Genomic DNA, 14,260 nt, shown 5'->3' on the forward strand with positions numbered 1-14,260 from the left:
GGTGGGCTGCTGGGCCCCGTTCCCTCAGAGCGGCCACGCCGTCCCCCCTGCCCCCGGCAGTAAGCAGGACACAGCGCAGCAGGTGACAAGAGAGCTTTATGGTGAGCGGAGTGTGGGCGGCCAGGGGTAGCGCCTGGCTCCGGCTGGGCAGCGCCCGGGGAGCAGCCGGACAGCATGCTGGACGGGCCGGGCAGCCCCCTCCCCTGTAAACGGCAACGGGCCCCCCTGGGCAGCGCCTGGCCGCGCCTGGGGAGCAGCCGGACAGTATGCTGGACGGGCCGGGCAGCCCCCTCCCCTGTAAACGGCAACGGGCTCCGTCCTGGCCACAGTCACATCCCTGAGAATCGCCAGGGGAGCTGCCCACCCCGCGGGGCCCAGCCTGGTACACAGCGGGCTGCCCACCCCGCGGGGCCCAGCCTGGCACACAGCGGCCCGGGGCTACAGCTCCTCGTAGTCGCCGCCCCCGGGGTGCCGCCCGCCGGGCGCGCCGCCCCCCAGGAAGGCCTCCAGCTCGTCGGCCGCCTTCTTCTCCTTCTTCCGCCGCCGCCGCTCCTCGCGGCCCTCGTCCCTCCTGCCCTTGGACCTGCCCTTCTTGCCGGCCTTGTCGTCGTCCTGCGGGGACAGAGGGCTCGGAGCGGCTCCGGGGGCCAGGGGTGTGCCCCGCGCCCATCCCCGCCTGGCCTACCTCGCGGCCCTGGTGCTTCTTCTTCTTCTTCTCCTTGGTGGGCGGCTTGCTGGCCCGGCCTGCGGGGACACCACAGCTGCCAGCCGGCCTGGGGACAGGCGGGCCTGTGGGCTCCAGCCGTGCACCCCCACCCTGGTCACTGTGCCCCCGGGGGTCTGCGGGCTCCAGCCGCGCACGCCCACCCTGGTCACTGTGCCCCCGGGGGTCTGCGGGCTCCAGCCGCGCGCACGCCCACCTTGGTCGCTGTTCCCCCGGGGGTCTGCGGGCTCCAGCCCCAGCCCGAAGAGATCTGAGTGGTTCTGCAGCTTCAAGGGTGCGGGGGCCCTGGGGGGCGGCACGGGGCCCGGGGCAGCCTCCTCTTCGTCGCTGGCGTCCGACAGGTCCTCCCGCACCGGGAACTCGGCCTGGGAGACGCGGTGGGTCAGGTCCCGCAGCCTGGGCAGCCCACACCGCCTCGCGCCTGCTGGCCCCGTGCCTCACCGCCCGGCGCTGCGTGTCCGACTCGCCGCTCTCGAAGTCGGGGTCGTCCATGACGAAGGACAGCATCTGGGCAGCGATGGGGCCCTCGGGGTCGCTCTCCGAGGAGGACGCCCGCCCCTTCTCATCTGGGGTGCCCTCCGCAGGGCGTGCAGGCTCGGGCGCCACCCGGGACGCCTTGGTGTGGACCCTTGGGGACGGGGAGAAGGCCAGGTTCCCCACGGGCTGGCACGGTCCCCCTGCCCCCAGGCCCCAGCTCCCTACCGTCTGGGGTCCGACTCCGAGCCCCGTGGGGCAGCAGGGCCGGCCACTTTGAGGGGCAGGGCGGCGGCCGGCGCCTCATCCTCACTGGAGAGGCTGACGTCCTTGCTGGGCACTGGGCGTGAGGGCGGCAGCACTCTGCCAGGCCCATCCTCGGGGTCCACGTCGTCCTGGAAGCCGGCCACCATGGGGTTCCCTCCGACAGCCTCGCCATCACTGCCCGGAGAAGGGTTGGGTCACTGGGGTCCCCTGGCCATCTGGAGCCCCACCTGCGGGCTGCCAGGGCAGGAAGGGACACCAAGGGGAGCCCTGGGGGGACACAGAGCCCAGTCTGGGGACCCCTGGGCCACCAGGTCAGAGTATGTGGGGGATCAATAGGCAGGTATGGCCTGCTGCCCCTCCCTACCCACAGGGTCCCTGCCCGTGGCTGTAGGTGTCCGGGTTGGCCCTGCCCTTGCCTGTCGCTGTCGCGTGGGGGAACGGAAGCCCCACCCCTCTTCTCCTCTTTTTGGGGGGCCGTGTCCTCCAGGAAGCCACGGTCCAGGCTGTCCTCTGGAACGAAGTCCTCCACCTTGTGCACGTGCTGGGGAGCTGCGGGCGTGGACTCTGTGGGCGGGGACACCAGTGCTGCCCCAGCGCCCTGGCCCTGGCCGCAGCCACAGCGGGCGGGGCTGGCGGCAGCTCCTAGCACCTACCTGGGGGTGGGGGCGCTGCGTCGGCGGCCGGCGAGGTGCCGAACCAGCGGGAGATGATGCTCCTCCGTGGGGCGGGGGGATGCGTGGGGGCGGGCAGAGATCCCTGGAGGGCTGCAGGGGCTGGCTGGGGGGGGCCAGTGGGAGGCGCCCCCAGGGGCAGCTGAGGAGCTGACTGGGGCGTGCTGGAGCCAGAGCTGCCCACAGATGAGGTGCCCGTGGGCCCAGCGGGCGACTGGGAACCTGGGGGTGGGCTCTGCCCAGCGGTGGCCCCTGGGGACGTGTGGCCACGGCGTCGCGCCTCTGCCATCTCTAGGAAACTGCAGGACAGGAAGGGGGCTCAGTAAGGATGCCCCCTAGGTCTGCTCTCAGGGGGACCAGGGACAGCCCCCTGAGGCCCCAGGAGACACCTCCAGCACCCACCCAGGTGTCCAGCGTGGGAGGGAGGCCGGTGTGGACATGCACTGGCCCTGTTCAGTCCCTCCCACCGAGAAGCAGCCAGGGCCGCCCTGGGCCCCGTGGGCCTCAGCCGAGGCGTCTCTAGCCTGTGACGGCACGCTGGCCCGAGGGCACTGGGTGTGTAAGGCTGGCCTCCCTGCGGATGGATTTCCTGCCTGGGAAGGGCCCACACCAGGCTGAGCTGAGCTTTGGGCCCCCACTGACAGGGGTAGCCACTCAGGTGTCCGCAGGCCCCTGACTGGGCAGAGGGTGGGAATGGAGCTGTTATGGTTGGGGTCTCCTGCCGGCAAGGCCTCGAAGGCTGTGGTGCCCCAGCACCGCCCTCCTGGCACCTGCCTTGCGCCGGGCTGTCCGGGAAGGCAGCTGTGGCCAAATAGAAGGAGCTTTGAGAAGTCTATGACCAATGTGACAGACACACCGTGCATGGCAGCAACAACTTCCTACCTAAACCAAACTCGCACCAGCTTGTTAAAGCTCAGCCGGGTCTGGCCTGAGAAAGCAGTGGACGGCCCAGGTGCCCGGGCCCTGCACCCCTGGCCGAGGCCGGAGCTGCTGGCCAGCCCAGCCATGTGGGGGGTGACCCAGTGGGTGGGAGAGCTCTCTGTTGCTCACCATCCCTGGGGAGCCCAGGAGGGGGAGACGCTGAAGGTCACCACCTTGCAATGGTCAGCCCCACTGTGCGGGGACCTGATCAAGCTGTCATCGGCACGCCGGGCGGAACAGAGGCCAGTCAGACCTGGCCAGGTTGGAGCCAAGGCCACAGCAGGACCTGCCTGTCCCCGCCCATGACTGTGGCACCTGGGGCGGGGCGAGGGCGGGTGGGTCCGGAAGGCAGTCCTACAGGGCAGAGTGCTGGACAGGCCTGGCTGGCATGGCTTCAGCAACCGAAACCCACCTGGCCCTAGGGCCGCTCCCTGCCTGCTGTCCCCCCGACTCCCATGGGACAAGCGTGCCGGCTCGCTGCTGGCTGACACAGGGCTGCCATGAGCGTCCACTCCCAAGTCAGTCACTGGCAGAGGCAGATCTTCCACCCACTGGTTCACTCCCCACGCTGCCATGGGGTCTCCCGTGTGGGGGCAGGGGTGGGGTCTCGGGCCATCCTTGGCTGCTTTCCCAGGGGTGTCTGCTCGGGCTGGCTCGCAATGCGTGACCCATGTGCGATGCCGGGCTCACATGTGGTAGTTTTATTGGCTACACCACAACACTGTGTGGCCCTGGGGAAGTTCATGACTTTTACCTTTTAATTCCATGAACTTCAAGTCCTCTTGGTAAAGGGCAGTGCCCCCCACCTGTGCTGGGCACCAGCGTCTGCGGCTCGCTCTGGATGGAGCCCGCTGGTGAGGAAGTCACATAATCGGCCTCTTACCCAGCGCCCACTGCTCTCCCTGTCGGGCTGCCCGTGCGCGGGCCCTCTGCGGCCACCCGCTGCCCAAGGCCAACGCAGCTGCGACCCGCCACCACCCGCTGCCCAAGGCCAACGTAGCTGCGACCCGCCACCTACATGCTGTAGTTCTGGTCCTCAGTCTCCTGCTGTACCGACAGCTCCTCCAGCGTTGCATCCGTGTCCAGCTGGTTGGTCTCCAGCTGTCGCAACAGCGTCTCCCTCTGTGGGACAGGTGGACCCCGAGGCCGAGTGGGCACTCCTCGCCACCCTCCCAGCAGGCCCCATGAGAGCCAGGCAGCCGGTGCCACTGGGACTTCAGAGCTAGCTCTGTCTCAACAGCTGGGGCAGACTCCAGGCTCACAGCAGCCTGACACACTGTATGTGGCTCCTTGGGGCCTGGCAACCAGAAGCCTCACACCAGAGGCCCCACATGGGCTGGGCCTTCGGCCCCACGGGGACAGCACTGGGCAGGGTGTCTGTCACCCTGTCACCCCGTTGCCGGGGGATGTAGGATCTGGGTGTTGTTCTGACAGAAGTGCAGCAGCTACAGTGACACCCGGAGTCCCAGGGTACAGTGAGGCACTGCCCAGATGGCAGTCCACTGCCTGGCCACCACCCCCCCGTCCTCCCGCCCTGCACCCTGCCCCTCCATCCTGCACCCTGCCTGCCCCCATTCTCCTGCCTTGCACCCTGACTGCTCCCCCGTCCTCCCTCCCTGCCCCCCCATCCTCCCGCCCTGCACCCTGCCCCTCCATCCTGTACCCTGCCTGTTCACCCGTCCTCCCGCCCTGCCTGCTCCCCCCGTCCTCCTGTCCTGCACCCTGCCTGCCCCCCCATTCTCCTGCGTTGCACCCTGCCCCTCCATCCTGCATCCTGCCTGCCCCCATTCTCCTGCCTTGCACCCTGACTGCTCCCCCGTCCTCCCTCCCTGCCTGCTCCCCCATCCTCCCGCCCTGCACCCTGCCCCTCCATCCTGCACCCTGCCTGTTCACCCGTACTCCCGCCCTGCCTGCCCCCGCCCCGTCCTCCTGTCCTGCACCCTGCCTGCCCCCCCATTTTCCTGCCCTGCACCCTGCCTGGCGCACCCCCCCCCCATTCTCCCGCCCTGTACACTGCCTGTGTCTGGCGAGTCCCGTCCCCTGGAACTGAGAAAAGCTCTGGGGCTGTGCACAGCTGCCCGTCCAGCCTCGGACAAGAACACTTCAAACCATGTGTAAGTGCCTCTACATAAGACGGACGGCCTTGGCACGGCGACCACCACGGGCCAACTGTCATTTCCTTTGACGGAGAGGCCGGGCAGGGCCCACACCACCCTGGTGAACCGGGCACAGGGCCCACACCACTCTGGTGAACCAGAGGAAACTGCCTGGCAGCGGGCACAAGGCTGGGATGGGCAGCTGCTGTCTTGATGAGTGGCTGGTACATAGTGGGCTCAGAGCCATGGGTCTGCGTGTTCCCATCAGTGGGACTGGGACCCCCACGCCCACCAGTGAGATGCTGCACGCACTGGGATGAGCAGGTGAGCTCTGGGGTGGGGGGAAGCACGCCCAACACCCACCTGAAGCTGCAGGAACGGGATGTTGAAGAACTTGTGCAAGTACTTGAGACCAAAGCTGTTCTTCATGGAAGACTCAGCGTAACGGAAGTAGGAGGAGCCTGGGGGCCTGATCCAAGACAAGGCCATGGCCACTGTCCACCTGCTGTCCCTCCAGGCATCACTCGAGGATGGGAGTGAGTCACCACAGGCCGTCTGTAGCTGCCCCCGTCCCCCGACTCAGGTGGCTGTCCCCCGCTGCCCTCCCAGTGTCCTCACGCACCTGTCCAGGCGGTCGATGAAGTCACGCACGTCACTGGGCAGGATGACCCGGTGCTCGCCCATGTCACGGTAGTTCCCAAGCACACACACGGGCACGTGGCTGGGCACTTTGGGCAGCTCCCGCAGGATGTAGTTAAAGGTCCTGGGGGCGGCAGAAGGAACATGGCAAGGCTGCACCCCGAAGCCCTGCCTGGCCTACCATGCACCCGTCCACTGCTTGCACTGCCCAGCCCTGACGCCCGCCCCCCTGTGTGCTGGTGGCACAAGAAGACTCTGGTCCCCGCACTGCCCGTGCACCTGTGCCTGGGGTCTCCCACCCCTCCCTGCCTGGGCCGTGTCCCCACAGCCCTCCCACCCCGCCCGTCTGTGAGCCCCGTCCCGCGGGGTCTCCCACCCCTCCCTGCCGTGGGCCGTGTCCCCGCAGCCCTCCCACACCGCCCGTCTGTGAGCCCCGTCCCGCGGGGTCTCCCAACCCTCCCTGCCTGGGCCGTGTCCCCGCAGCCCTCCCACACCGCCCGTCTGTGAGCCCCGTCCCGCGGGGTCTCCCACCCCTCCCTGCCGTGGGCCGTGTCCCTGTACCCCGCCCGTCTGTGAGCCCCGTCCCGCGGGGTCTCCCACCCTCCTCCTACCACTGCTTGGTAATGTCAAACATCATGACCACGCCGTTGCAGTTCTTGTACACGTCCAGGAACTCGGCGTCCAGGGCCATCTCTGCTTCCACCTGCAGACGGAGGGAACAGGCCTCAGCCCCAGCGCCGGGAGGGGTGGCCGGGGCCGCTACAGACACTGCGAGACGTTCCAACACTCTGTTGTATGTTGTAGGATGACCCTACTGTGTGAATCCCAGGCCCCCACGAGGGGTGGGCTGAGCGCAGACCCGGCCTGACACATGTTCCAGAATGTTCTACAGCCCACACACTGGCTTGGCCCTAAAGGAAGAGTGGGGAGCAGTCGGGGGACTGCAGTCAAAGCAAAGCTGAGGCTCCCGGCGCTCGTGGCCGTGTCCTCTGGCTGCAGGCCGCGCAGCATGCGGGCGTCTCCTGACTGCCTCTCCCAACGGTCGTGGGCTGGTGACCTGGGAGTGGCTGCCGGGTCCTCCCCTACTACAAGCCCAGCACAAGCCCCGGCAGCCGTGTGTGGCTGCCCCGCTGCCTGCCGCCCGCCCTGGCTCACCTCCTGTGGGTCGTTCTCCACCTTCAAGCCGTCGCCACGTTTTTTGCATTTTCCTTCGTAAAGACAGAAAATATGGGTGGATTCGCTGGGCTGAAGGGAAGGGCCCCCCGCGGCCCCCTGCGCCCAGGGACCTGCCAGCCGCCTTCAGGGCCATCGTGCCCACTGACGGGGTGGGGGGGGAACAGAATGAGGCATCCAGGGCCCCCACCTCGCATGCCACAAGAACTGCTCTTCCAGAAACTTCTGAACATGGAGCTCACAAGCTCTGCCATCACGCCACCCTTGGGAACACAGCGGGGTGCGTCCTCGGTGCGCGGTCAGCCCGCCCACCTCAAGGCCTCCCGGCTGCACGTCGGGGACAAGTCGGAAAGGTCCCACCCGGACGGACATGGGTCCAGCCTGCTGTGCCGCAGGCTGTGAGGGCGGCCTGGGGGACTCTGTCCTCAGGGGCCACACCAGGCAAGGCCGGGAAGCAGAGCGCCCCAGGGCCCCTGGCTGGACGGCCCTGTTCCCAGACTTGGGTCCAACCGCATGTCCTGTGTGTGTGGCGGCCCAGCAAGCAGAGATGTGGTCCCTGTGGGCCAAAGGGCCCAGTCCCAGGGAAAGGCAGTGAGTGGGGTGGGGGGTGGGAGCCCTCCTTCAGGGTGGCAAGGGACCTAGGCTGCCTGGGGCACACACCGCAGGCTGGCAGAGGGGCACTGAGAACTACCCCAGCCTGCCCCTGTGTCACAAAGAGAGACCAAGGGGGCGGACACCAGCAGGCAGAAAGGAACAGCTCACCCCAGAGCACCCGAGGTGGACCCCCGGGGTGCACAACGCCCAGGGAGATACAGAACCCAGGCACCGTGTCATCCACTCAGCAGAAGCTGAGCTGGAGCACCCTGGACGCTCCCACTCCCACCCCCAGCCGTGCCCTCTGACCCCACAGCCCCAGGTTCCTGCGCCCGCAAGCACCGGCCCCCTGTGGGTGTGGCCTGCATGCGAGGGCGAGGGGCCTGCACCCACCCTGCCTGGCAGGGCTAGCTCAGGGCTGTCTCAGCACTAGAGAACAATTTGGGAGAGGAGGGGTGTTCTGCCAGGCTGGCAGGCATCAAGAACTGCCAGCAGTAGTACAGGGTGGGAGGAGGGGTTGCCAAAGAGCCCTTGTCCACCTTGAGGTGCCCAGCACCCTCAGCCCCATGGCTCCTGCCCTGCCCAGGGGCATGGCTCCCACACTTGGGGATGACAGGTGGGGAACTGTTGGCCCTGAACTGCACTTGGCAATGGCAGCCAGGTGGATGGAGTCCAAGTGACAGGGGTCCAGCAGAAAGTTCCAGCAGGGAGGGTGTGGCCCCAGGTGGGAGGACGGGGCACACTGCGAGGGGTATGGCCCCAGGCAGTGGGCAGCAGACCAGGGGTGGATGCCCTTACCTTTGTCAACCACGTCCCAGACTTCGACCTTCACAATGTCGTCAGTGGCTGAAACGGGAACCCCAAGATGAGTCCAGGCATGAATTGGGGGCACAGCCCTGCTGGATGCCCACAGGCCAGGGGCTCACCCTTGTAGCTCCAGTGGATACTGGTGACCTGGATCTCCTGCGTGGGGATGTACTCCTCCACAAACTGCTTGCCCTGGAGCCGGTGCCACAGAGCCGTCTTGCCCGTGTTCCTGTCCCCCCGGATCACTATTTTCACTGCAACCAGAGAGGGCAGGTGGTCAAAACGCAGCATAGGAACAGCAGTGCCCGCCGCACCCACAGCCAAGAAAGCAGGGAGGCCAGAGCGGTCAGGAGACTCCAGGCTGGGGTGCTGCCCCGGGCCCAGTGTTCACAGGCAGGGGCTCACGGGCTGCAGGGCGCGCTGCACAGCTGGAGGACGGGGTGCTCCAGTGACTGGGGGCACGGGGGGTAGGCAAACATGGGAGGTACCTCAGAGCAGGTGAGAGGTGTGGGGGCACAGTGGCTGGGTGGTCCCACAGGCTGTGTGGACGAGACTGGCTGCCCTGGGAGGGTGGGGGCACAGTGGCCGGTGGTCCCACAGGCTGTGTAGACGCTAGGCGCACTTCCCACCTACCGCAGTGGAACCTCAGACTTGTGGGAAGGCAGTGAGCCAGCTGAAGCCCCCTCCCTTCCCTCTCCCGCAGGTGGTCTCGGGACACGGCATGGTGTGGCAGGGTCACCGACAGGTCTGGGTGCAGGGTCCCTGTGCAGACGCCCCGTCTTCCCACGGACCCCGCCCCAGCCCGTGCGTGGACCCGGGGTCAGCTGCACAAGCAAACCAAGGGTGGACGCCTGATATCCTCTGGTCTCAGGGACTGGGGCAGGGGCCACACGAGACGTATGCGCCCGCCTGAGCTCCACGTGGGATTGGACGTGCTTCCTGTCTGGTGCAGCTGCCCAGGCCCATCACGGGCTGGGGGTGAGGCTGGCCTCCAGGTGTGTGGAGCTGCTCTAACCAGCTCGTCCAGGCGCCAAGGTGCACATCTGGAACACCCTTCCCCGACTGCTTCTGATCTTCTATGTACCCAAGGGGTTTTTTGTTTGTTTATAGATTTATTTATTGGTCCCGGCGCAATGGCTCAGTGTCTAAATCCTCGCCTTGCTACTAGCCTTGGGAATACACACCCACGTGGGAGACCCAGCAAAGGCTCCTGGCTCCTGGCTGGCTCAGCTCCGGCTATTGTGGCTACTTCAGGAGTGAACCAGCACATGGAAATCTTTCTCTGTAAATCTGCCTTTCCAATAATAATAAACTAATAAATCTTGGGGAAAAAAAGACGTATTTGTTTTTATGAGGAAGGCAGAAAAGCAGCTATACAGAAAAGGCAAGACAACAGAGGACCCTGCCACCTGCAGGTCCACTCCTTTCTTCCGGTCGCCCGCGAATGTGCAGGGGCTCCCGCGCTTGGGCCACCCCCGCTTGTTCCGGCGTATCAGCAGGAGCTGGATGGGAAGTGGAGCAGCTGGGACGTGGGATCTGGATCGTCTACACCCAGGGAGCTTGTCTACCGTCTCTCCCAGAAGTCTGATCAGAAGTGGAGCACCGGGGTTAGAACTGGCACCATACAGTGACGCCAGCCACAGGTTAGCAATTCTACACCGTGTCCATCACAGGGGCCCAGGGCTGCCCAGGCGGCCACTGCCCCTTCATTCTCTTCCCCGGGAGCAAGGTTGCACCCGGCCTTTCTGCCCGCGTCCTGTGCATCCACCGCCAGCCAGCCTTGCTCCAAGGCAGTTTAGAAACATCCCATACAAGCACTGGTTCAAGTCCCGGTCCCTGCTGATGCACCCGGGACCGCGGCGGCAGACGGCAGCTTTACTTCCCATCCAGGTCCCCATGGGGGACACCTAGAATGAGCCCCACTCCACCGTCCATGCCATTTGCGGGGAGCTGGGTGCTGGAGCAGGGAGGGCCAGCACATGGTGAGGAGCTGGTCACTTCTGGGACAGCTCTCCTGCCCCACCCTTGTCCGCTGCCCTCCAACAGGGGCTCCTGTCAGTACTGCCTGGACAGCATGTTGGGGGGCAGCCGGAGCCAGGGGACCCTTCCTCCCCATTGGCTGGGCCCTCCCACGCTGCAAATGTGCAGCTTCTAGTTCTAGAACTGTAAACATGTTTTTCTTTTTTTAAAAGATTTTTATTGGAAAGGCAGATTTACAGAAAGAAAAGAGCTTCCACCTGCAGGTTTGCTTAGCAAATGCTGCAACTGTCAGAGCCGAGCAATCCACAGCAGGAGCTCTTCCGGGTCTCCCACGCGGGTGCAGGTCCCAAGGCCCTGGGCCGTCCTCCACTGCTTTCCCAGGCCACAGCAGGGAGCAGAACCGATGTCCATTTGGAGGTGGGGGTTTTCAGCCAGCTGAGCTGTCAAACTGTCCCCAGAGCTGAGTGGGCAATTGTCCTGCACTTGTGGCACATGACAGCCCACCTATGTCAGGGACCATGTCTGGGCTGCCCGGTGCCAAGGCGGCCTCTGCCACCCTCTCCCGGTGGAGGGACACTGGCCGCTCTGTGAATGCTCACGGGCAGTGAGCCCCCGTGGCCCCACAGTCCTCGGCCATACCCTCCAAGCATTCTCTGCTTCCAGCAAGGCCCACCCTGTCCGCTCGGATCCGTCAGTCTCACCAGGGACTGGGACACCGGCTGGTGCCAACACTCCGGGGGGCACCCTACACGCCCACCCAGCAAATGCTCACTGCCGGCCAGGGCTGCTGTTCCTCTGCTGCCCAGCGGCAGCCCACGCCCCTGCACCCCATTTTCCCCGCGGCCCTCACCAGACAGGCTTGGGGTTTGTTGCAACCGACAAACGTGTCCCTATACCGAGCTGATGAATTCTGTTCTAGCTTGCTGGTCCCAGTGCAAGCATTTCCTGCTGGAACTATTCAAGTGGGGGAAAACAGAACCTGTCTTGGGGTTCACCCCTTGAACCTCTGCAGAGCTCACCCCCACCTGCCAGGCGCTGCGCACTGAGCCTGCCCCCCAAGCCCTGGGGCAGCCGGGATGCTGCATCCCTCCGATGCTGCCTCCTGCCTGGGAGTAGGCGGCTCCCCAGTCAGGCTGTGCTCTGGGGGGGCGCTATCACAGGCTGTGCCAGGCTGTCCAGGGCAACTGCAGGCGTCACAGGCGTGCGGAACCTCTCTCCTGGGAGCACACCCCACTCCAGGGTCCTGCCCGCATCCCCGCTGCCCCAGGGCACCCCACCCACTCCCAGGGCCCTGCTCCCGTCCCCCCCCCAGCACACCCCACTCCCAGGGCCCTGCTCCCGCCCCCCCCAGCACACCCACTCCCAGGGCCCTGCTCCCGTCCCCCCCAGCACACCCCACTCCCAGGGCCCTGCTCCCGCTCCCCCCCCCCCGCTGCCCCAGGGCACCCCCCCCACCCCAGGCACCCCACTCCCAGGGCCCTGCTCCCCGCCCCCCCCCACTGCCCCAGGGCACCCCCCCCACCCCAGTGCACCCCACTCCCAGGGTCCTGCCCGCATCCCCGCTGCCCCAGGGCACCCCCCACTCCCAGGGCCCTGCTCCCCGCCCCCCCCCCACTGCCCCAGGGCACCCCCACTCCCAGGGCCCTGCTCCCCCCCCCCCCCCCCCCCCCCCCCGCTGCCCCAGGGCACCCCAGAGCTAAGCCAGCTGCTACAGCTCCGGCATCCTGGTACAGAACTCTCCCCCAGCTCTCCTGGCTGCTGGGCTGTGTACAGCTGCATACGGCTCACCATGCTCACTGCCTCCCCTGCGTGTGCACCAGGTCCCTGCCAGGCAGACCCTGGCTAACCACCCTCTCTCTCTGAGCTTGTGGCCTGTTCCCCTAGCACCGGCTGTCAGAACGCAGCCCTTGTGTGTCCCTGCCAGCTGACAGGCCCTCCTTTCCTTCAGCTGGTCACCTTTGCTGTCACTGTGGGGAAGGCGCGTTTAGCAGCTGCTCAGCCAGCAGGGCCCGCACCCCCACAGTCCCCACCAGAACTCGCATACCTAAGGGTCTTGGCCCTGGGGTCCCCAGCCCCACCGCCCTGCACCTAAGCCCTTGGCCCTGCCAGCTCCCACACTGGCTGTCACCTCACTCACTGTGCTTCTGCCCAAACATTCAACAAATATTTGCAAACTGTGGAAAAGGAAGCGTGATTGCCCTGGGTGGGGGAGGGACAGTGAGGGCAGCCTCCCCCACCCTGTGCACCCTTGAGGTCCCACTGCTGCTCCTGGCAGCGTTTGGTGACGACCTCCCTAAGAGAGGCCCTGTCCCCACTTCAGGCACGCTCCTGTGGTGTGGTGGTGGACACTGCCACACCTCCGTCCGCCTTCTGCTGGGTCCTCCCTGAGCCAGTGGTCAGGGGAAACCAGCCCCTACCCCACCAGGAGATGTCCACATGGCACGAGGGGCACCCCACCCAGGACGCAGCTCCACACTTGGGGTGTTACCCATATGGCACCTGCGCCCGGGATGGCATCACATTAAGGTTGGCCCAACCAGTGCTCCGCACACCCCCCTCCCCGCCACTGCCGTAAGGTTCAGGGGATGGTCGTGCCCCGCACGCCAAGCCTCCAGCCGCTGCACCAGCATCCCATGCGGACACCGGTTCAAGTCCTGACCAGCTCCCTGCTGATGTGCCTGTGTGCTTGGGCCCCTGCACCCTCCTGGGAGACCTGGAAGAAGTTCTGGCTCCTGGCTCCAGATCGGATGCCTGGGGAGTGAACCAACAGATGAAGTTCTCTCCGCATTCTCTTCCCTCTCTAAAATCTGCCTTCCACATGAAAATAAAGAAACCCTCACCTACACACACTTTCCACCCCATCAACAGATCAGAGTTTCAAAGCTGCCCATCATTCCAAGACAGCAAGGCGCAAGTCCTGTCTCCGCTGGCCTTCGCTGTCCCTTGGGCTCCAGGGGCCACCTGCCAAGGACCGGGATAGTTCCCACCACCTGGGCAGGGAGGTGCAGGCATACAGGATGCCAACACACGTGCACCCTAAACAGCTGGTGCCCCGGGACGCACGAGTGCCCGAGGGTCCAGCGTCACGTGCAGGCCAGCAAGGGGCAGAGGGCATCGGAAACACCGAAAAGAGGTCAGCGGGCACAGGTACATAATTTATCAGGGAGGGAACACGGGGTGCATGGCACAGTGGCCACTGCGCCTGCGGGGGGGTGCAGGACAAGGCACGCTCCCCGCACCAGCACCGCCCCCAGAATGCTCACCCCAACCCGGGGTGCTCATGCACCCCTCATCCCGACCCCGGGCGATCCCGGGCGCTCACCCCGACCCCCCTGGGACACTCACCCCGACCCCCCTGGGGCACTTAAATGACCAGGGGCACTCACCCCGACCCCTTACCCCGTTCCAGGGCGCTCACCCCGACCCCTTACCCCGATCCAGGGCACCCACCCCTCACCCGGACCCCCAACCCGGCCGCGCACTCACTGTTATACTGCACCCCCTTGGCGAAGCGCCGCTGCAGCGCCTGGTTCATGGACTGCAGCCCCGCGGGGATGTGTTTGTCCCGGCCCGGGGCCTGCTCGGACCCCACGAGTTTCCTGAGGGCGGAGAACATCTTTCCGCGCGGCGTGGCCAGGCCTGCGCGGCCCGCGAGCTCAGCGGCGGCGAGACGGGACGCGCACCATGTCCCGGCGGCGGAGCCCCGCCCGAGGCCCGGGGCCGACGGCGGATCCTCAGCGGCTACCGCGCCACTGCGGGGCCCGGTGCGGCCGCCCGCCACACGCAGGCGCCGCCATCTTGGCTACGGGCGCCGCGCGAGCCGGGGGCGGGGCACGCAGGCGCGGGGCGGGGCACGCAGGCGCGGGGCGGGGCGCCGCGAGGGGCCGGGGGCGGGGCACGCAGGCGCGGGGCGG

The 14,260-nt window shown here is 66.5% G+C and overlaps 1 protein-coding gene across 1 annotated transcript; it reads right to left on the reverse strand.

Moving 5' to 3' along the window:
• Nucleotides 1-241: 241 nt before the first annotated feature.
• Nucleotides 242-14,083, reverse strand: RABL6 (RAB, member RAS oncogene family like 6). Its single transcript, XM_041004658.1, has 15 exons — nucleotides 13,833-14,083; nucleotides 8,486-8,620; nucleotides 8,358-8,405; nucleotides 6,948-7,000; nucleotides 6,404-6,495; nucleotides 5,776-5,916; nucleotides 5,517-5,622; nucleotides 4,076-4,179; nucleotides 2,119-2,435; nucleotides 1,882-2,029; nucleotides 1,427-1,639; nucleotides 1,166-1,352; nucleotides 921-1,089; nucleotides 686-744; nucleotides 242-612 (listed from the first exon to the last, which is right to left on the reverse strand). The coding sequence occupies exons 1-15, from the start codon at nucleotides 13,960-13,962 to the stop codon at nucleotides 439-441; spliced, it is 2,076 nt and encodes a 691-aa protein (XP_040860592.1). The 5' UTR covers nucleotides 13,963-14,083; the 3' UTR covers nucleotides 242-438.
• Nucleotides 14,084-14,260: the final 177 nt, after the last annotated feature.

Source organism: Ochotona curzoniae, unplaced genomic scaffold (genome assembly GCF_017591425.1).
Source record: "Ochotona curzoniae isolate NIBS_2020 unplaced genomic scaffold, NIBS_Ocur_1.0 scaffold_3208, whole genome shotgun sequence".
Classification (NCBI taxonomy): domain Eukaryota; kingdom Metazoa; phylum Chordata; class Mammalia; order Lagomorpha; family Ochotonidae; genus Ochotona; species Ochotona curzoniae.